Genomic DNA, 21,423 nt, shown 5'->3' on the forward strand with positions numbered 1-21,423 from the left:
TACAGGGGAGATCTCACCCATGAGCAGGCCCTGTGCCTCCTCTGTCAGCTGCCCCGCACTCAGCACACCCAGGGGGCTGGCAGGAGGCGCCGCAGGGTACGGTGGGGGGGAGAAATCACACCTGCCCCACACTCAGCACGCCCAGGGGGCTGGCAGGAGGTGCCGCAGGGTACGGGGCAGGTGGGGGATCTCAGCTGCCCCACATTCAGCACACCCAAGGGGCTGGCAGGAGAAATCACACCTGCCCCAAACTCAGAACACCCAGGGGGCTGGCAGGAGGTGCCGCAGGGTATGGGGCGGGTGGGGGATCTCAGCTGCCCCACACTCAGCACACCCAGAGGGCTGGCAGGAGGTGCCGCAGGGCTGTGGAGTTGGGGTGGCTCCCCAGGGCCCAGCAAGGCTGGGGGCAGGGGATGAGGGGCTATGGGGGGGAAGCGAGGGGGGGGTGTCACCTGTGATCTGGCGCAGCTCGTCCTCCGTCAGCTCCCCTGACCCCAGCTCGTCCTCCTCGCTCTTGTTCATCTTCACGATGCGATGCGCCTCCAGGTAGGTCTCGGAGATCAGCCCCTGGGAGGGAGCAGGGGGGCGCGTTACTCCAGGGGACCCGCCCAGCACCCACCCTTGGGGTGAAACGTTCCCCTCCTCTCCATCCCCCAGAACTACCTCAGCAACCGGCAGGGAAGGTTGGCCCAACCCGAGACGAGCCCCCTGCCCCGGCCCTGCCTCCCCCACTCTCACCTGAGCCATCTGCCGAAAGCCAGCTCTCAGCAGGGGCAGGAAGACGCCGGTGATGCTGACGTGGTCCCCAGGCTGGGCCAGCCGCGTGTTCTCGCCATGCACAGCCACACTGATGGAGCGCGGGAGGTGCCCTACCGGCACCTGGTCGCTCTGCAGGGGGGGGGGGGGTAGAGAGGAAAAAAAATCAGCCGCACCCTCCCTCAGGGGACCAGCCCCCGACTCTGGCAGAAACCCCTATAACCAAATGGGGGGGCACGCTGGGGAGCCCAGATCAATCTTTGGAGCCCCCCACTCACATGCCCCAACTCCCCTCCCCAGCCCGGAAACCCCCCACTCACATGCTCCTGCATCTTCAGCTCCTGGAACTTGATGAACTTGGAGCCGCGACTCTGCAGGTAGAGACGCCCCCCGGAGCGGTTGGTCTGGCACTCCTGGCTCGGGCACATGATCAGCGGCATGAAAGTCGGGGACTGGATCTGGGGGGGGGGGGGGGGGGAAAGAGGGTCACAATGAACCAGCCACACAAACCCCCACCTGCCCGGTGGCTAAACAGGGGACTCGGCTACTCCCCCATGCCCAGGTGGGGGGGCGTGACAAAGTGAGAATGTTTGTAATTATTTAATGAGGCCTATATGTGCCTCAGATTCCCCTGGGGGTTACCTGGCTACCTACTGAGGGAAGGGGGTTAAGTTTGCTCTGAGGGCAGATTGAAAGACACAGGTGTGCATGTCACCTCCCTGTCTGGGGTGGGGGGATGCAGCCTCGTTAAGGAACTGGGTGAAAAGACCCAAACCCACGAGGGGGCCAGAGAGACAATGCAAGGGCCAGTGACGGAGTAGAAACCCCAGCAGGGAAGGTGGGAGGGGAGGGAGAAGTGCTGGCGTGCAGCCAGGAAGGAAGTCAGACACACTCTGAAAACGGGGATCCCCTAAGCCTGGGCTGACGCTTCACCCCTCCGTTCTCCGTGCTAACCCCCAGATCGCCCGCTGCCAGCGCTGGCTGGGGCGCGCTGGTCCCTGCAGAACAGACAAGTCTCTCCCGGGTCTCAGTCCGTTTGACTCACTGACCAGAGCTCATGGAGGCGGTGAGGCCGCGTGGCTTCCCCCGGAGACCCCCCAGGGGTCCGGCACATCAAAGAGGCTCTCCCAAGAGACCGCGCTGGTCCCGTAGCTCCGTGACAGGGCGCTCGGCCCCGTCAGCTTCCCCCGAGCGGACAGACAGACGGCAGCTCCCCTCACCGGCTGGTAGGTCTCCGCTCCACACTGGTCACAGCTGTAGGTCGCCACCACCATCATGGGCTTGACCTCGGTGACACGGGTGACGATGCCGCGGACGGTGACCAGCTTCCCGATGCAGTCGGCCTTCACGTGCCGGATCACCCGGGCCTTGGAGCCCGACGGGGCCTTGAAGTACAGCTCGCTGTGGCGGGAGGGAGTTAGAGACGGGAGGAGTTAAGGGATCCAGAGCCCAGCTCCCGGCGTGGGGAGAGCTGGGAGACCCAGGGGCCTGGAGGTGGGGGGAGGGAGCCAGAGATGGCAGTGCCCCCCCTGGCTCCAGGCACTCACAAGCGACGCAGCAGCTCCGGGGGGTACTGGTTCTGGGGGCTGTGCGTCTCCCCCGTGTCCCGGCCGCGCTGCTCCAGCATCAGCCGGTGCTCGATGTACACATCTAGGACGTCCTTGTGCACCACCTGGGGGGGCAGACAAGGGCTCCGTCAAGCACGGCCCCAGCTTCCCACTCCTGCCCCATCTCGCCAGCGCCCCTCACCTCCCGCTCCTTGTGCTGGGGCAGCAGCTCGTGCACAGCGTCGGCGAAGAGGCGGACGTAGCGCTTGGCGTTCTCGCACACGGCGTCCACCAGCTCGGGGTCCTCCCTCGGCCACCTCGTCCAGGTCAACGTACAGGGCCACCTGCTCCCGGTGAGCCAGAGACACCTGGGGGGGAGGGGTGCTGGGCTGAGCTGCAGGGCTGGGGGAGACCCCCAGCTGCCTGCAGCACCCCCCTGCTGGGGGGAGGCTGGGGCAGCCAGGAGCACTGGGGCGGGTGGGGGTGTTGTGAGGGTCTCACCAGCTGGTCCCGATACGGGAAATCCTTCTTGCCGAGCTCGCCATCCCGGCAGAATTCCTGGAAGAAGCGCTTCACCTTCTCTGAGGGGCGACAGTGAGAGAACGTCAGGCCCGGGGACCGCCCCCCACGCACCGATTCGTCCCCCAGCTTCCCCACAACAATCCCCACCCTGCCCCACACTGGCACCAACCACCCTAAACGTCCCGTCAACGGCCTACTCCACACCCATCCCCTCAACGCACCCCCTCCCTGTACCACCCCCAATGTGCCCCACATCCCTCCTCCAGCCCCCCTACATTGCTCTGCAGCACCCCCACCCATCCCCCTCCCTTAGTGCCTCTCACCCCCCCAGCCCTACCCCACAGCACCCATCCCCCTCCCTTAGTGCCCCCATCCCATCCCTCCCTTAGTGCCTCTCACCCCCCCAGACCTACCCCACATCCCTCTGCAGCACCCCCAGCCCCACCCATCCCCCTCCCTTAGTGCCCCTCATCCCCCCCAGCCCTACCCCACAGCACCCCCCTCCCCCTAACCTCCCTGTACCGCCCCCAATGTGCCCCACATCCCTCCTCCAGCCCCCCTACATCCCTCTGCAGCACCCACACCCATCCCCCTCACTTAGTGCCCCTCATCCCCCCAGCCCTACCCCACAGCACCCCCCTCCCCCTAACCTCCCTGTAGTGCCCCCATCCCATCCCTCCCCCCCAGCCCTACCCCACATCCCTCTGCAGCACCCCCCACCCCCACCCATCCCCCTCCCTTAGTGCCTCTCACCCCCCCAGCCCTACCCCACAGCACCCCCCTCCCCCTAACCTCCCTGTACTGCCCCCAATGTGCCCCACATCCCTCCTCCAGCCCCCCTACATCCCTCTGCAGCACCCACACCCATCCCCCTCACTTAGTGCCCCTCATCCCCCCAGCCCTACCCCACAGCACCCAACCCCCTCCCTTACTGCCCCCATCCCATCCCTCCCCCCCAGCCCTACCCCACATCCCTCTGCAGCACCCCCACCCCCACCCATCCCCCTCCCTTAGTGCCCCTCATCCCCCCTCCCCCTAACCTCCCTGTACTGCCCCCAATGTGCCCCCACATCCCTCCTCCAGCCCCCCTACATCCCTCTGCAGCACCCCCACCCATCCCCCTCCCTTAGGGCCCCTCATCCCCCCCAGCCCTACCCCACAGCACCCATCCCCCTCCCTTAGTGCCCCCATCCCATCCCTCCCCCCCAGACCTACCCCACATCCCTCTGCAGAACCCCCACCCCAACCCATCCCCCTCCCTTAGTGCCCCTCATCCCCCCAGCCCTACCCCACAGCACCCATCCCCCTCCCCCTAACCTCCCTGCCCCAGCCCCCCTAGTACCCAGCCCCTTCCATGGATACCAACTTCCCTGACCCCCGTCCCTGCCCTGCACCGACGCTAGCCCCCCCCAGCGCCCCCCACTGGCCCCACGTAAACATAGCGGCACGGGGTGGCGGCGCGCGCCCGGATCCCTCCGCCCCGCCCACCCCTCGGCGGACGGACACTGTTTCGCCGGGCGCTGAGACTCCGCCGTAACATCACTTCCGGGGCGACGTCGCGTCCCGCCGCGCGGGAACCGGATACCCCGCCCCCCGGCCGCGCTGCAGCCAATGGCAGCCCGAGGCCCGCCCCCTCCTCCGGCCCGCGGCCGGGCCCCCGACCGGCCGCGTGGGCACCACCCACCTTTCTCCGCGGCGTAGTCTCTGGGCGCCATGGCGGCGGGGGGTCCCTCAGTCCCAGGTCCCTACGGGTCCCCGTTGGGGTCAGTCCCGGCCCGTTGGCTACGGATCCCGGTTGGGGTCCGTCCCGGCGGTTCGCGACCTGTTGGCTACGGGTCCCCGCTGGGGTCCGTCCCGTCCCGGCCGCTCGCGGCCCGTTGGCTACGGGTCCCCGCTGGGGTCCGTCCCGTCCCGGCCGCTGCCGCCCAGCACCGCTCCAGACTCTCGCTGCCGCCGCCGCAACCAAAAGTGGCGCGAAACTAGAGACTCCTCCTGCCACGTGCCCGCCCCGGGCCAATCAGTGCCCGGCACGTGACCCGCCCAGCCCGCCAATCGCAGCTCGGGCAGAGCGTTGCGCGGAGGCCCCGCCCAAGCGTCGCCGTCACGTGACAGCGCAGCGGCCCGCGCCGGATCCAGGTTCGAACCGAAACAGCGGGACCCCCCAAGCCCCGCCCCCTCTTAAAGGGGCCGTGACCCCGGGGCGGGGGTTCCTGTGTCGGGGGCGAGGCCCGGGGGGGGTCTCGGGCGAGGGGCGGGGCCCGGGGAGGGTTCCTGGGGCCGGGACCTCAGGGGAGGGGAGGGGCCGGGGTAGGTTGGGGGAGGGGCGGGGCCGCGGGGGAAGGGGCGGGGTGTAGGAATGCGGTTCCGTGGGTTGCGGGCGGGGCCCCGGCCTGGGGGCGGGGTCTCCGGGACGGGTTCGGGGCGGGGTCTCGGGAGCAGGGGCGGGGCTACGGGTTGGGCGGGGTCTCGGGGGCCTGGGCGGGGCTACGGGTTCGGGGCGGGGTCTCAGGGGCGGAGCTGAAGGGGCGGGGCCCGGGTTTGGGGGCAGGGTCCAACTCACTCTCTTCCCCCCTCCCCCCGCAGGCCCGGAGATGTTGTCGCAGATTTTCATTCTCTCCTCCAAGGGAGACAGACTCGTCCGCAAGGACTGTATCCTGCCCCCCCAGACCCCCCCACCTGTCCCCTCCACCCCCCGGCTCCTCAGTGTGGGCCCCCTGCAGCCCCTGGCTGCCCCCCGCTTGGCTCCTGACATAACCCCTATCAGCCCCCCTGCACCCCCCCATCAGCTCCCCTCCAAGTTTCCACCTAAACCATCCCCCCCCTCCTCCCCACGGGTCCCCCCCTCCCGCCCCCCCAGGCCAGGGGCCATACCCCCCCTCTCCTCCCCACGGGTCCCCCCCTCCCGCCCCCCCAGGCCAGGGGTCATATCCCCCCTCTCCTCACCACGGGTCCCCCCCTCCCACCCCCCAGGCCAGGGGTCATATCCCCCCTCTCCTCCCCACGGGTCCCCCCCTCCCGCCCCCCAGGCCAGGGGCCATACCCCCCCTCTCCTCCCCACGGGTCCCCCCCCTCCCGCCCCCCTGGCCAGGGGCCATACCCCCCCTCTCCTCCCCACGGGTCCCCCCCTCCCGCCCCCCAGGCCAGGGGCCATACCCCCCCTCTCCTCCCCACAGGTCCCCCCCTCCCACCCCCCAAGCCAGGGGCCATACCCCCCCCTCCTCCCCACGGGTCCCCCCCTCCCGCCCCACTGCTGGGGGGCCGCCCAGACCCCGGGGCTGCAGCTGGGCATTGCTGGGGGGGAAGCTCACAGCCACCTGCCACCCTGATGGGGTCGTTTCTCCTTAACCCGCCCCCAGTCCGCGGCGGGGGCAGCACCGATCTGGTGGACACTTTCTATAGGAAGATCACGGCCCTGCCCAGGGACCAGGCACCCGTCTTCATGGTACCGGGGCGGGGGGAACGGCCCCACAATGGGGCGGGTTAAGGGTCTCTCTGGTAACAGGGGAGGGGGTGTCGCTATGGGGATGAAGCGAGCGTCTCTATGATAACAGAAGTGGGGAGTATCTCAAGTATCGCTATGGAAACCGGGGAAGAGGGGGCATGTCCGTGTGGTAATGGGGGGGGGGGCATTGCCCTGGTGGGAGAGGGGGCTGACTAACTCTGCTTGTGTCCGTTCCCCCCCCCCCCCACAACGCAGGCGCACAAGGGGCTGCATTTCGTCCACGTGCGTCACGCCGGCCTCTACTTCGTGGCCACGACGGGGCACGATGTCTCCCCTTTCACCATCATCGAGTTCCTCAACCGGTGAGGCGGGGGGGGGGGGGCGCGGGAGTGACCCTGGGTGGGGGAGGGGGCAGATGGGGGGATAAGCCTCAGCCCCGGGGGGGGGGGTGCAGGCCGGGGGACCTGGCGCAGGGACTGGGGGCAGCAGCCGTCTGCGCCCTCACCCCCCCCCCCGTCTCCCTCCCTTCCCACAGGCTGGTGACGCTGATCCGCGATTACTGTGGCTCCCTCAGCGAGAAAACCGTCAGCCTCAACTTCGCGCTCATCTACGAGCTGCTGGATGAGATGCTGGTGTGTGCGGGGGGGGGCAGCTGGGTCTGGCATGGCGGGGGGGGGGGCGCTGCCGTGGGGAAGCTCCCCGGGTCAGACACCCCAGCTGGGGCACCGCTGTGGGGAAGCTCGCAGCGCTGGTGTCCCGTGCCAGTGGTGGGGGAGTAACTGCCCCCCCCCGCTCTGTGCTCCCCCCCCAGGACTACGGCTACGTGCAGACCACGGCGCCGGACGTGCTGCGCAACTTCATCCAGACGGAGCCCGTGCTCAGCAAGGCCTTCAGCCTGCTGGACCTGGGCAGCGTCGGCCTGGTGAGAACAGCCCCCGAATCCCCCCCATGTCCCCTCCCCCTTCAGTGCCCCCCTGGGCCTGGTGAGAACAGCCCCCAAATCCCCCCCATGTCCCCTCCCCCCCTCAGTGCCCCCCTGGGCCTGGTGAGAACAGCCCCCGAATCCCCCCCCATGTCCCCTCCCCCCTCAGTGCCCCCTGGGCCTGGTGAGAACAGCCCCCAAATCCCCCCCATGTCCCCTCCCCCCCAGCACCCCCCAGGCCTGTGCAGCGTTGGCCTGGTGAGAACAGCCCCCCAAATCCCCCCCGTGTCCCCCTGGGGAGTACAGCCCCTGAATCCCCCCCGTGTGTCCCCCGGGCTTGGTAAGCCCAGCCCCCAAATCCCCCACCCACCCCCAGCCAGTGACTACCTGATTCTTGCCCCCCCCTGCAGCCTGAGGGTCTCTCCCCCCCATGGCCGAGCCCAGGGCAGTGGCTTCTCCAGGGAAGGTGTTACCCTGAGAGGGGTCAGGCCATGGGGGACTTGGTGCCCCTGACACTCCCCAGGGCTCCATCCCAGGGCCCTACTCTGACCCTGCCCCCTCTGGTTTCAGTTTGGAGCAGAGACGCAGCAAAGCAAAGTGGCTCCGAGCTCGGCCGCCAGCCGCCCCGTGCTGCCCCCCCACGGGGACCAGGTGAGACACCCCCCGAGCCCCCCAGCAGTGAGCCCTACCCTGCCTCCGGCACGGCCCAGGCTGGTGTCACGGAGTCCCCGGGCGATGCTCCCCACAAAGCCAGTCTGGACTCTGGGGAGCCTCCTCTCACACGGCTTCACCTCCTGGGTCTGACCTCGGAGCATTCAGCATCCCCTTTTCACACCGTGCGCTTCCCACAGCGAGTCACCCGGGCCCTGCACCCCCACTTCGCAGTCAGGCGTGACTCTCAGCCAGCCGGGGACACGGAAGGTTTATTAGTCGACAGGAACACGGCATAGGGCAGAGCTCGTTAGCACAAGTCCACCTTGTGGGGAGGGAGCCGAGAGCCAGGGCTGGGTCCCCCCCACCCCCCCGCGCCCCAAGCCAGCCAGACCGACTCCTTCCAGCTGCCTGGCCCCTGCCCGGCCCGTTGCTCCTCCTCCGGCCTTCTGGGGCCAAGAGTCACCTGGTCGCATCCTCCTCCGGGGTCTCAGGTTAGGAAGGGGGGGGGCTATAGCATCCCTGCAGGCAGCTGGAGCAGCCCCCGCAAAAGTCACCCCCCCTTATTCCCACCACCTAGACACTGGTGCAGCGCACAGGGAAACTGAGGCACACACAGCATTCGTGCGAAACAGTAAGACTCACACAGGCTCACATAGAACATAACAAGGGAAAATCCCCACTGCGTCACCCCAGTCCCTCCGTGGGGGGCGGGGGCGCACGGATCCACCTTCCCCACGGTGGGGGGGCTGGGCCCTGCCCGCAGCCGTCACTCGCTGCCCGGCATCTTTCCCTGCAGGGCGCCAGGAACGAGGTGTTTCTGGACGTGGTGGAGAGGCTGACGGTCGTCATCGCGGCCAACGTGAGTCGGGGGCGGGGGGGGGAGGTGTCCGGCGCAGGAGTCCTGGGCCCTCCCCTCATGGATCCACAGGGTCTTAGCAAGGCCCCAGCCCCCCCTCGCCCCCTGGGGAAGCTGCTGGCGGCTGGTGCATTGTCGGGGACTCACCCCTATCCTCTCCTTCCCGCCCAGGGCACCCCCATGAAGGCCGACATCCAGGGAGAAATCCGCCTCAAGAGCTATCTGCCTAGCTGCTCCGGTGCGTAACGTCTGCAGCCCCGGAGCCCGAGTCGGCTGATATGGGCCCGCTGTGGGGCTCGGCCGGGGGCGCTCTTCCCTGGCAGTCAGTGCCGGGGCTGGGGGAGCAGGACGGGGGGCTCGGCCGAGGGTGCAGGGGGCGCGGCTGGTGGCTCGGCCAGTGGAGCGGGGCAGGGCCGAGGGCGTAGGGAGCGCGGCTGGTGGCTCGGCCAGTGGAGCGGGCTGGGGCAGGGGCTTGGCTGGTGGCTTGACCTGGGGAGCAGGGCGGGGCCGAGGGGGTGCGGCTGGTGGCTCGGCCGGGGCAGCGGGGCGGGGCCGAGGGGGAGCGGGGCGGGGGGCTCGGCCGGGGGAGCGGGGCGGGGCCGAGGGGGAGCGGGGCGGGGGGCTCGGCCGGGGGAGCGGGGCGGGGCCGAGGGGGAGCGGGGCGGGGGGCTCGGCCGGGGGAGTGGGGCGGGGCCGAGGGCGCAGGGGGCATGGCTGGTGGCTCGGCCGGGGGTGCGGGGCAGGGGGCTCGGCCGGCATCGGGGCGGCTCTCCCGTGACGCTCTCCCCTCTCCCCGCAGAGCTGCGCGTCGGGCTGACGGAGGAGTTCTGCGTGGGGAAGTCAGAGCTGCGAGGTGAGTGGGTGGGCGCTGGTCTCCGCTCCGCCTGGCGGGGGCGCCCTGGCTCTGATCCCCCCCTCTCCCCCCGCAGGCTACGGCACCGCCGTCCGCGCCGACCAATGCGCCTTCCACAGCTCCGTGAAGCTGGACGAGTTCGAGAGCAGCCGCATCCTGAAGGTCACCCCCAGCCAAGGGGAGGTGAGCCCCACGGCCTGCCCTGAACCCCCTCTGCAGCCCCATGGCCTACAGCTGGGCGCCCGGTGTGGGGACAGGGGGAGGTGAGCCCCATGGCCTGCAGCTGGGCGCCCGGTGTGGGGACAGGGGGAGGTGAGCCCCACGGCCTGCAGCTGGGCGCTTGGCCCCCGGTGTGGGGTGGGGACCGGGGGAGGTGAGCCCCACGGCCTGACCCCGCTCTGCTCTCCCCAGCTGCCGTTGATGCAGTACCAGCTGTCAGACGACATCCCCTGCGCCCTGCCCTTCCACCTCTTCCCCACGCTGGAGCGGGACCCCACGGGCAGGTGAGTGAGGGGGGCATCCGGGAGCACAACGCCCCTCGGCCCAGCCCCTCGGCCCTCACCCTTCCCATCTCCCCACAGGCTCCGCGTCTACCTCAAGCTCCGCTGTGACCTGGCTCCCAAAAGGTAAGAGTCCGGGGAGCTGGGAGGCTCCCTGGGGTGCGGACAGCCCCTGCCAGCCATGCCCCCCCCCACCCCAGCAGGCTCCCAGGCTGCGGGGAGACGCTGCCGGCCCCCCACCCCGCCCCGGCCCCAGTTCACCGCTTTCTCTTCCCTCCAGCCAGGCCCTGAACGTGCGAGTCCAGCTGCCGGTGCCGAAGGGGGTCGTCAGGTGGGTGACAGGGGCTCCGGGCGGGGCTCCCCTCTAGTACCAGGGGCTGCATCCTGGGGGGGGCGGCGTTTGGGGGGGGCGGCGTTGGGGGGGGGCCTGGCCCCACCCCTGACTCTCTCCTCTCCCCCAGCCTGTCCCAGGAGCTGAGCAGCCCGGGGCAGAGCGCCGAGCTGCAGCCCAGCATCAAGGCCATTCGCTGGGTGATCCCGCGCGTCCAGGGGGGCTCCCAGCTCTCCGCCCTATTCAAGGTAAAGCCGGCCTGGGGCGCGGAGGGGGGAGACGGCCCGTGGCCAGGGGGATGCACCCCTGTGCTGGTGAGAGGGAGCAGAACCCCTGCCCTCTGGAAGCAGGATGAGCGCTGGGGCAGGGGCGTTGATGAGCAGGCTGGGTCTCTGACATTTATGCTGGGGTCTGAGGGTGCCAACCCCACCCCACAGAAGGGGGGGGGTGTCATGCTCTCCCCCGGACAATAACCCCCCCGCGCTCTCCTTGCAGCTGGAGATCCCAGGGCTGAGCAGCTCCTCGCTGCTGGAAGTGGGGCCGGTGAACATGTCCTTCGAGCTGCCCATGCACACCTGCTCCGGCCTGCAGATCCGCTTCCTGCGTTTCACGGCCCCACAGGCCGGGCTGCCCCACCGCTGGGTGCGCTACGTGTCCCACAGCGACTCCTACGTCATCCGCCTCTGAACCCAGTCCCACTGCTGGGTGCGCTACGTGTCCCACAGCGACGCCCACGTCATCCGCCTCTGAACCCGGCCCCACCGCTGGGTGCGCTACGTGTCCCACAGCGACTCCTACGTCATCCGCCTCTGAGCCCAGTCCCACCGCTGGGTGCGCTACGTGTCCTACGGCGACTCCCACGTCCTCCGCCTCTGAACCCGGCCCCACCGCTGGGTGCGCTACGTGTCCCACGGCAACTCCTACATCATCTGCCTCTGAGCCCAGCCCCACCGCTGGGTGCGCTACGTGTCCCACAGCGACGCCTACATCATCCGCCTCTGAGCCCGGCCCCACCGCTGGGTGCGCTACGTGTCCCACAGCGACTCCTACGTCATCCGCCTCTGAGCCCGGCCCCACCGCTGGGTGCGCTACGTGTCCCACAGCGACTCCCACGTCATCCGCCTCTGAACCCAGTCCCACCGCTGGGTGCGCTACGTGTCCCACAGCGACTCCTACGTCATCCGCCTCTGAACCAGGCCCGACCGCTGGGTGCGTTACGTGTCCCACAGTGACTCCCACGTCATCCGCCTCTGAGCCCGGCCCCACCGCTGGGTGCGCTACGTGTCCCACAGCGATTCCTACGTCATCCGCCTCTGAGCCCGGCCCCACCTCTGGGTGCGCTACGTGTCCCACAGCGACTCCCATGTCCTCCGCCTCTGAGCCCAGTCCCACTGCTGGGTGTGCTACGTGTCCCACACTGACTCCTATGTCATCCGCCTCTGAGCCCGGCCCCACCGCTGGGTGCGTTACGTGTCCCACGGCAACTCCTACATCATCCGCCTCTGAACCAGGCCCGACCGCTGGGTGCGCTACGTGTCCCACAGTGACTCCCACGTCATCCGCCTCTGAGCCCGGCCCCACCGCTGGGTGCGCTACGTGTCCCACAGCGATTCCTACGTCATCCGCCTCTGAGCCCGGCCCCACCTCTGGGTGCGCTACGTGTCCCACAGCGACTCCCATGTCCTCCGCCTCTGAGCCCGGCCCCACCGCTGGGTGCGTTACGTGTCCCACGGCAACTCCTACATCATCTGCCTCTGAACCCAGCCCCACCGCTGGGTGTGCTACGTGTCCCACAGCGACTCCCACGTCATCCGCCTCTGAGCCCAGCCCCACCGCTGGGTGCGCTACGTGTCCCACACTGACTCCTATGTCATCCGCCTCTGAGCCCAGCCCAGCCCCACCGCTGGGTGCGCTACGTGTCCCACGGCGACTCCTACGTCCTCCGCCTCTGAGCCCAGCCCCACCGCTGGGTGCGCTACGTGTCCCACACTGACTCCTATGTCATCCGCCTCTGAGCCCAGCCCAGCCCCACCGCTGGGTGCGCTACGTGTCCCACGGCGACTCCTACGTCCTCCGCCTCTGAGCCCAGCCCAGCCCCACCGCTGGGTGCGCTACGTGTCCCACAGCGACTCCTACATCATCCGCCTCTGAACCTAGTCCCACCGCTGGGTGCGCTACGTGTCCCACAGCGACTCCCACGTCATCCGCCTCTGAAACCAGCCCCACTGCTGGGTGCGTTACGTGTCCCACACCGACTCCCACGTCCTTCGCCTCTGAGCCCAGCCTCACTGCTGGGTGCGTTACGTGTCCCACAGCGACTCCTACGTCCTCCGCCTCTGAACCCAGCCCCACCGCTGGGTGCACTACGTGTTCCACAGCGACTCCTACGTCCTCAGCCTCTGAGCCCGGCCCCACCGTTGGGTGCGCTATGTGTCCCACAGCGACTCCTACGTCCTCCGCCTCTGAGCCCGGCCCCACCTCTGGGTGCGCTACGTGTCCCACGGCGACTCCTACGTCATCCGCCTCTGAGCCAAGCCCAGCCCCACCGCTGGGTGCGCTACGTGTCCCACAGCAACTCCCACGTCATCCGCCTCTGAGCCCAGCCCAGTCCCACCGCTGGGTGCGCTACATGTCCCACAGTGACTCCTACGTCATTCGCCTCTGAGCCCGACTCCACCGCTGGGTGCGCTACGTGTCCCACAGCGACTTCTACGTCATCCGCCTCTGAGCCTGGCCCCACCGCTGGGTGCGCTACGTGTCCCACGGTGACTCCTACGTCATCCGCCTCTGAGCCCGGCCCCACCGCTGGGTACGCTACGTATCCCACCGACTCCTACGTCATCCGCCTCTGAGCCCGGCCTCACCGCTGGGTGCGCTACGTGTCCCACACCGACTCCCACAACATCCGCCTCTGAACCCAGTCCCACCGCTGGGTGCGCAACGTGTCCCACAGCGACTCCCACGTCATCCGCCTCTGAACCCAGTCCCACCGCTGGATGCGCTACGTGTCCCACAGCGACTCCCACGTCATCCGCCTCTGAACCCAGTCCCACTGCTGGGTGCGCTACGTGTCCCACAGCGACTCCTACGACATCCGCCTCTGAGCCCAGCCCAGTCCCACCGCTGGGTGCGCTACGTGTCCCACAGCGACTCCCACATCATCCGCCTCTGAACCCAGTCCCACCGCTGGGTGCGCTACGTGTCCCACAGCGACTCCCACGTCATCCGCCTCTGAACCCAGTCCCACTGCTGGGTGTGCTACGTGTCCCACAGCGACTCCTACGTCATCCGCCTCTGAACCCGGCCCCACCGCTCGGTGCACTACGTGTCCCACACTGACTCCTACGTCCTCCGCCTCTGAACCCGGCCCAACCGCTGGGTGCGCTACGTGTCCCACAGCGACTCCCACGTCATCCGCCTCTGAACCCAGTCCCACCGCTGGGTGCGCTACGTGTCCCACAGTGACTCCCACGTCATCCGCCTCTGAGCCCGGCCCCACCACTGGGTAGCTACATGTCCCACGGCGACACCCACGTCATCCGCCTCCGAGCCCGGCCCCAACGCTGGGTGGGCGACGTGTCCCACGGCGACTCCCACATCATCCGCCTCTGAGCCCAGCCCAGCCCCACCGCTGGGTGCGCTACGTGTCCCACGGCGACTCCTACGTCCTCCGCCTCTGAGCCCAGCCCCACCGCTGGGTGCGCTACGTGTCCCACACTGACTCCTATGTCATCCGCCTCTGAGCCCAGCCCAGCCCCACCGCTGGGTGCGCTACGTGTCCCACGGCGACTCCTACGTCCTCCGCCTCTGAGCCCAGCCCAGCCCCACCGCTGGGTGCGCTACGTGTCCCACAGCGACTCCTACATCATCCGCCTCTGAACCTAGTCCCACCGCTGGGTGCGCTACGTGTCCCACAGCGACTCCCACGTCATCCGCCTCTGAAACCAGCCCCACTGCTGGGTGCGTTACGTGTCCCACACCGACTCCCACGTCCTTCGCCTCTGAGCCCAGCCTCACTGCTGGGTGCGTTACGTGTCCCACAGCGACTCCTACGTCCTCCGCCTCTGAACCCAGCCCCACCGCTGGGTGCACTACGTGTTCCACAGCGACTCCTACGTCCTCAGCCTCTGAGCCCGGCCCCACCGTTGGGTGCGCTATGTGTCCCACAGCGACTCCTACGTCCTCCGCCTCTGAGCCCGGCCCCACCTCTGGGTGCGCTACGTGTCCCACGGCGACTCCTACGTCATCCGCCTCTGAGCCAAGCCCAGCCCCACCGCTGGGTGCGCTACGTGTCCCACAGCAACTCCCACGTCATCCGCCTCTGAGCCCAGCCCAGTCCCACCGCTGGGTGCGCTACATGTCCCACAGTGACTCCTACGTCATTCGCCTCTGAGCCCGACTCCACCGCTGGGTGCGCTACGTGTCCCACAGCGACTTCTACGTCATCCGCCTCTGAGCCTGGCCCCACCGCTGGGTGCGCTACGTGTCCCACGGTGACTCCTACGTCATCCGCCTCTGAGCCCGGCCCCACCGCTGGGTACGCTACGTATCCCACCGACTCCTACGTCATCCGCCTCTGAGCCCGGCCTCACCGCTGGGTGCGCTACGTGTCCCACACCGACTCCCACAACATCCGCCTCTGAACCCAGTCCCACCGCTGGGTGCGCAACGTGTCCCACAGCGACTCCCACGTCATCCGCCTCTGAGCCCAGCCCAGTCCCACCGCTGGGTGCGCTACGTGTCCCACAGCGACTCCCACATCATCCGCCTCTGAACCCAGTCCCACCGCTGGGTGCGCTACGTGTCCCACAGCGACTCCCACGTCATCCGCCTCTGAACCCAGTCCCACTGCTGGGTGTGCTACGTGTCCCACAGCGACTCCTACGTCATCCGCCTCTGAACCCGGCCCCACCGCTCGGTGCACTACGTGTCCCACACTGACTCCTACGTCCTCCGCCTCTGAACCCGGCCCAACCGCTGGGTGCGCTACGTGTCCCACAGTGACTCCCACGTCATCCGCCTCTGAACCCAGTCCCACCGCTGGGTGCGCTACGTGTCCCACAGTGACTCCCACGTCATCCGCCTCTGAGCCCGGCCCCACCACTGGGTAGCTACATGTCCCACGGCGACACCCACGTCATCCGCCTCCGAGCCCGGCCCCAACGCTGGGTGGGCGACGTGTCCCACGGCGACTCCCACATCATCCGCCTCTGAGCCCAGCCCAGCCCAACCCCACCGCTGGGTGCACTACGTGTCCCACGGCGACTCCCACGTCATCCGCCTCTGAGCCCAGCCCCACCACTGGGTGCACTACGTGTCCCACGGCGACACCCACGTCATCCGCCTCTGAGCCCGGCCCCACCGCTGGGTGCGCTACGTGTCCCACAGCGACTCCCACGTCCTCCGCCTCTGAGCCCGGCCCCACCGCTGGGTGCGCTACGTGTCCCACAGCGACTCCTACGTCATCCGCCTCTGAGCCCGGCCCCACCTCTGGGTGCGCTACGTGTCCCACAGCGACTCCCACGTCCTCCGCCTCTGAGCCCGGCCCCACCGCTGGGTGCGTTACGTGTCCCACGGCAACTCCTACATCATCCGCCTCTGAGCCCAGCCACACCGCTGGGTGTGCTATGTGTCCCACAGCGACTCCTACGTCCTCCGCCTCTGATCCCAGTCCCACTGCTGGGTGTGCTACGTGTCCCACACTGACTCCTATGTCATCCGCCTCTGAGCCCAGCCCAGCCCCACCGCTGGGTGCGCTACGTGTCCCACGGCGACTCCTACGTCCTCCGCCTCTGAGCCCAGCCCCACCGCTGGGTGCGCTACGTGTCCCACGGCGACTCCTACGTCCTCCGCCTCTGAGCCCAGCCCCACCGCTGAGTGCGCTACGTGTCCCACAGCGACTCCTACGTCCTCCGCCTCTGAGCCCAGCCCAGCCCCACCGCTGGGTGCGCTACGTGTCCCACAGCGACTCCTACATCATCCGCCTTTGAGCCCGGCCCCACCGCTGGCTGCGCTACGTATCCCACAGCGACTCCTACATCATCCGCCTTTGAGCCCGGCCCCACCGCTGGGTGCGCTACGTGTCCCACAGCGACGCCCACGTCATCCGCCTCTGAACCCAGCCCCACTGCTGGGTGCGCTACGTGTCCCACACTGACTCCTACGTCCTCCGCCTCTGAGCCCAGCCCCACTGCTGGGTGCGCTACGTGTCCCACACCGACTCCTATGTCATCCGCCTTTGAGCCCAGCCCGGCCCCACCGCTGGGTGCACTACGTGTCCCACGGCGACTCCTACGTCATCCGCCTCTGAGCCCGGCCCCACCGCTGGATGCACTACGTGTCCCACGGCGACTCTTACGTCATCTGCCTCTGAGCCCGGCCCCAACGCTGGGTGCGCTACCTGTCCCACGGCGACTCCTACGTCATCCGCCTCTGAGCCCGGCCCCAACGCTGGGTGCGCTACGTGTCCCACGGCAACTCCTACGTCATCCGCCTCTGAGCCCAGCCCCACCGCTGGGTGCGTTACATGTCCCACAGCGACTCCCACGTCATCCGCCTCTGAGCCCGGCCGCACCGCTGGGTGCGCTACGTGTCCCACGGCGACTCCTACATCATCCGCCTCTGAGCCCGGCCCCACCGCTGGGTGCGCTACGTGTCCCACAGCGACTCCTACATCATCCGCCTCTGAGCCCAGCCCAGCCCCACCGCTGGGTGCGCTACGTGTCCCACAGCGACTCCTACATCATCCGCCTCTGAACCCAGCCCAGTCCCACCGCTGGGTGCGCTACGTGTCCCACACTGACTCCTACGTCCTCCGCCTCTGAACCCAGCCCCACCGCTGGGTGTGCTTGGTCACCCTCAGCAACGGCTGTCTCGTCCACCTCCCTGACCTGTGTCCCCTGCCCCACAGCATTGTGCAGCGACTCCTAGGGCGTCCCCTCTCCCAGGCTAGTCACCTCCCCGCACACGGGACTCTGGCAATAAAGAACTTTATTTATGAGTAGAACCAACCCCCTAACGTCTGTAACAGCAGCCCGGCCAGGGCACCGACAGAGCCTGGCCTAGACCCGTCGACCCAGACTCCCCAGGGTGCTCACCCACACTGGGAACCCGGTCCTGGAGCCGGACGTAATAAAAGTGCAACAGAAAAACAGCCTGGTGTGTAATTCCCTGGGAAAGGCCACGCCCAGCGAGGGCCCCGTTCCCGGACAGGGGTGGTCTCCCGCCTGCTCCAGCCACGTCAGGGATCCTGCGGGGGAGAGATTCCCAGTGAGACTTGGCTCCCCCCAGTGCAGCACGGCAGGTGCCCCCCCCCCACATGCTCTCACACTCCCCTGCGCTCACCTCGATGCCAAGGATGGTGGAGTCGAAGAGGTCCCGGAACTGCTCATCCTGGGAGCTGTGCGAGCGGATCAGCGGCTGGAGAGGCAAACACCAGTGCCTTAGTGCCCCTCCTGCCACCAGCAAGCCAGACAGCGTCCTGGCTGCAAGGTGGAGAGTGCCCCAGGGGAAGCGGCTGTGGGGGGCCAGGCCCTGGACACCCCACTGGACGCAGCTCCTGTTAGGGTCATCCCCAGCCAGGCTGCGTGTAAGGGGCCTGCCGCAGTCAGGCCGGGGCTCACAGGCCCTCGACACATCACCAATAGCCCTTCCCGCCGGGGCAGGGCCAGGGTTCCCCTCACCATGTCCAGGCCCTGGGCATCCTCCTCGTCGCTGCTCTCCGCCTGGATCACCATCTCCTCCTCCTCCTCCTCCTCCTCCATCAGGCTGAGCCTAGGGGACACAGGGCAGGGTTAAGGGGGCTCCGGCCCAGAGAGGGAGAGCCGCCCCCCAGGACAGCGACAAACTACTCACCGGTCCATCCTGCTGCCCAGCCCAAGTCTCGAGGTGCTCCGGGGGACCAGGAGCTGCTGCTGCCGGCCAGGTGATTCTCGGGAGCGCTGGGAGCTGAACCAGGGCTGGCTGCAAAGGGCAGCAGGGTCAGAGCAGGTTAAACCGCCCCCCATCCCCGCTGGCTCTGCCTTGCCCCCCATGGGTCTCACCTCTGCACGAAGTCCGACTCGGACCCCTCCTCTTCCTGCAGCTGCGCCGGGCTGCCCGGCTGGTGTCCCCTTTTCAGCGCCGTCGACGTCAGCATCGGCGTCTCCAGGCGGCTGCTCAGCTGGAGGCTGGAATCCCCTCGCTCAGACAAGTCTGCAACAGGAGAGAGAGAGAGGTCAGGTGATCCAGTCCTGGCCCTAGAGTCACCCCACTCCCCTGCCCCCTACCTGCACCCTGGGTTCCCCCACGGCCCCCTGCTATCCCTGGGCTCTCCCCCCCAGCTCCGCTGGCGCCCCCCCAATCCTGACCCACAGCCCCTGCTATCCCAGCCCTGGGCTCTCCACCCCCCGCCAGGTCTGCCAATGCACCTCAATCCTGACCCGCAGCCCCCAGGTGCCAGCTCGTGCCAATGTGCCCGTGTCTCAGTCGAACACTGACAGCTGGAAGCAGTCCGGCTCACCTGTGTGCTAGTACTGGTAAAACAGGTACACCTCTACCCCGATATAACACAAATTCGGATATAATGCGGTAAAGCAGTGCTCCGGGGGGACGGGGCTGCGCACTCCAGCGGATCAAAGCAAGTTCGATATAACGCGGTTTCACCTATAACGCGGTAAGATTTTTTGGCTCCTGAGGACAGCGTTATATCGGGGTAGAGGTGTATTAGAATGGTAAGAATAGGTTTAGACTTTATGATTGGGAGCTGCTGCCTGCATTAATCTCACATGTACCATCGGTGTCCCACATTGCATGGTTGTATTTGGGCCTGTGACTGTGTAAACCGCCAGACAGAAGAGAGACATTAATTAGTGCTAGGGGCTGGGACGGTGCACCTGGAACTTCCCTAGGGACTGTCAGCAAGAGGACACGAGACTTCTACCATTCTGCCCTCTTCCCCATGAAGGAGAGTCATGCGAGCGGACTCCTCCCAGCAGGTGAGCTTGCAGCTCAGAACATGGCCGGAGGGGAATAAAGCTCCTGACAAGAAGGAACTGATTACACTGCTTGCACGCTGGGGGCGAAGTGTTCGTTTGTAGGCATGACTGGCTTACCCCACAGGACATACAGAGCTTGCAGACTATAGCAGCTTTCATTCCCTTTTGAAACTTAAGACTGTAACTCATCTGTGTGGCTCTCTGTCGACTTGCTTTAACCTTGTAAATAACTCCCTGGTTTCCTTTCCCAGTTTCACACAGTTTATCCTGGCTACAAGCTGCAAGCCCTCAGGTGGAACTGACCTGGGGGAAGGGACTGGCCCTCCGGAAGTGGCAGTAACCTGAACGCTGCTGTGATGCTGCGAGTGAGGGACCAGCTAGCACACAGGTAAGCCCACCTGTCCCTGAGGGTCCTGTCTGTGACCTGAGACTGGCGCTCACACTTTGGACTAGTCACTGCCGGCAGCGTTACACCTGCTATTTCCTAGCAGGGGCAGCAGCGTGTGGCATTTGCCCCTCACCATCCAGACGCCTCCTCTTGGCTGCAGAGCTAGGTCTCCTCCGGGGTCGGGGGGCTGCAATCCGGCTGGCATTGGAGCCCATGTCATCCAGGGATCTCAGCGAGCGGCGATACGTCAGGAGTGAATTCCAGCGCTTCCCTCTCTGCTGTGGGGAGAGCCTGGCCTGGCAGGTCTGCTCCAGGTAGGACAGACTGTGGGAGGGAAGGCATAAGAACGGCCATACTGAGTCAGACCAAAAGTCCATCTAGCCCAGTGTCCTGTCTGCCGACAGTGGCCAGTGCCAGGTGCCCCAGAGGGAATGAACAGAACAGGGAATCATCAAGTGACCCATCCCCTGTCGCCCATTCCCAGCTTCTGGCAAACAGAGGTCAGGGACACTATTCCTGCCCATCCTGCTAATAGCCATTAATGGACCTATCCTCCATGAACTTCTTTAGTTCTTCTTTGAACCATTATAGTCTTGGCCTTCACAACATCCTCTGGCGAGGAGTTCCACAGACTGACTGTGCACTGTGTGAAGAAATACTTCCTTTTGTTTGTTTTAAACCCGCTGCCTATTAATTTCATTTGGTGGCCCCTAGTTCTTGTGTTATTAGAAGGAATAAATAACACTTCCTTATTTACTTTGTCCACACCCGTCATGATTTTATAGACCTCTATCATATCCCCCTTTAGTTGTCTCTTTTCCAAGCTGAAAAGTCCCACTCCTCATATGGAAGCCGTTCCAGACCCCTAATCATTTTTGTTGCCCTTTTCTGAACCTTTTCCAATTCCAATATATCTTTTTTGCGATGGGGCAACCACATCTGCACGCAGTATTCAAGATGTGGGGGTACCATGGATTTATAGAGAGGCAACATGATATTTTCTGTCTTATTATCTATCCCTTTCTTAATGATTCCCAACATTCTGTTCGCTTTTTTGACTGCCGCTGCACATTGAGTGAATGTTTTCAGAGAACTCTCCACAATGACTCCAAGATCTCTTTCTTGAGTGGTAACAACAGCTAATTTAGACTCTCATTTTATATGTATAGTTGGGATTATATTTTCCCATGTGCATTGCTTTACATTTATCAACATTGAATTTCATCTGCCATTTTGTTGCCCAGTCACCCAGTTTTGAGAGATCCTTTTGTAGCTCTTCGCAGTCTGCCTGGGACTTAACTATCTTGAGTAGTTTTGTATCATCTGCAAATTTTGCCACCTCACTGTTTACCCCTTTTCCAGATCGTTTATGAATATGTGGAATAGGACTGGGCCCAGTACACACCCCTGGGGGAGACCACTACTTACCTCTCTCCCTTCTGAAAACTGACCATTTATTCCTACCCTTTGCTTCCTGTCTTTTAACCAGTCACCAGTCCATGAAAGGACTTTCCCTCTTATCCCATGACAGCCTTTGATGAGGGACCCTGTCAAAGGCTTTCTGAAAATTGAAATACACTATATCCACTGGATTCCCCTTGTCCACATGCTTGTTGACCCCCTCAAAGGCAGGTTAACCCTTACAGCATGGGGGCCACTAATCATACACACACACAC

General features: G+C 66.2%; 3 protein-coding genes across 4 annotated transcripts in view; 1 reads left to right on the top strand and 2 right to left on the bottom strand.

Moving 5' to 3' along the window:
• MCM7 (minichromosome maintenance complex component 7) overlaps positions 1–4,540 on the bottom strand; it is a 5,848-nt gene extending 1,308 nt beyond the window's left edge. Inside the window, 9 exon segments of the mRNA XM_065417363.1 lie at positions 453–567; positions 739–888; positions 1,077–1,214; positions 1,977–2,157; positions 2,304–2,428; positions 2,506–2,610; positions 2,612–2,671; positions 2,805–2,884; positions 4,510–4,540. Of these exon segments, the coding sequence (XP_065273435.1) occupies positions 453–567; positions 739–888; positions 1,077–1,214; positions 1,977–2,157; positions 2,304–2,428; positions 2,506–2,610; positions 2,612–2,671; positions 2,805–2,884; positions 4,510–4,540 (985 nt within the window).
• Positions 4,541–5,416: 876 nt separating this feature from the next.
• On the top strand, positions 5,417–11,070 carry AP4M1 (adaptor related protein complex 4 subunit mu 1). Of its 2 annotated transcripts, none has more exons than XM_065417142.1 (15): positions 5,417–5,474; positions 6,182–6,300; positions 6,532–6,629; positions 6,803–6,899; positions 7,079–7,189; positions 7,760–7,840; positions 8,640–8,702; positions 8,871–8,937; positions 9,499–9,552; positions 9,629–9,735; positions 9,964–10,055; positions 10,134–10,178; positions 10,333–10,383; positions 10,514–10,631; positions 10,879–11,070. In XM_065417142.1, exons 1-15 carry the CDS (start codon positions 5,417–5,419, stop codon positions 11,068–11,070), a joined length of 1,353 nt encoding a protein of 450 aa, XP_065273214.1. The 2 variants fall into 2 exon arrangements, with proteins under 2 accessions (XP_065273214.1, XP_065273216.1); XM_065417144.1 differs by having other exon boundaries at positions 6,182–6,267; positions 6,523–6,629.
• Positions 11,071–16,606: 5,536 nt separating this feature from the next.
• Positions 16,607–21,423, bottom strand: part of STAG3 (STAG3 cohesin complex component) — a 40,611-nt gene continuing 35,794 nt past the window's right edge. Inside the window, exons 28-33 of the mRNA XM_065417364.1 lie at positions 19,880–20,070; positions 18,426–18,576; positions 18,238–18,345; positions 18,066–18,156; positions 17,712–17,802; positions 16,607–17,031 (exon numbers count right to left, since the gene is read on the bottom strand). Of these exons, the coding sequence (XP_065273436.1) occupies positions 16,607–17,031; positions 17,712–17,802; positions 18,066–18,156; positions 18,238–18,345; positions 18,426–18,576; positions 19,880–20,070 (1,057 nt within the window). The remainder of the gene's footprint in view (positions 17,032–17,711; positions 17,803–18,065; positions 18,157–18,237; positions 18,346–18,425; positions 18,577–19,879; positions 20,071–21,423) is intronic.

The sequence above is a fragment of the Emys orbicularis genome, chromosome 15 (genome assembly GCF_028017835.1).
Source record: "Emys orbicularis isolate rEmyOrb1 chromosome 15, rEmyOrb1.hap1, whole genome shotgun sequence".
Lineage (NCBI taxonomy): Eukaryota > Metazoa > Chordata > Testudines > Emydidae > Emys > Emys orbicularis.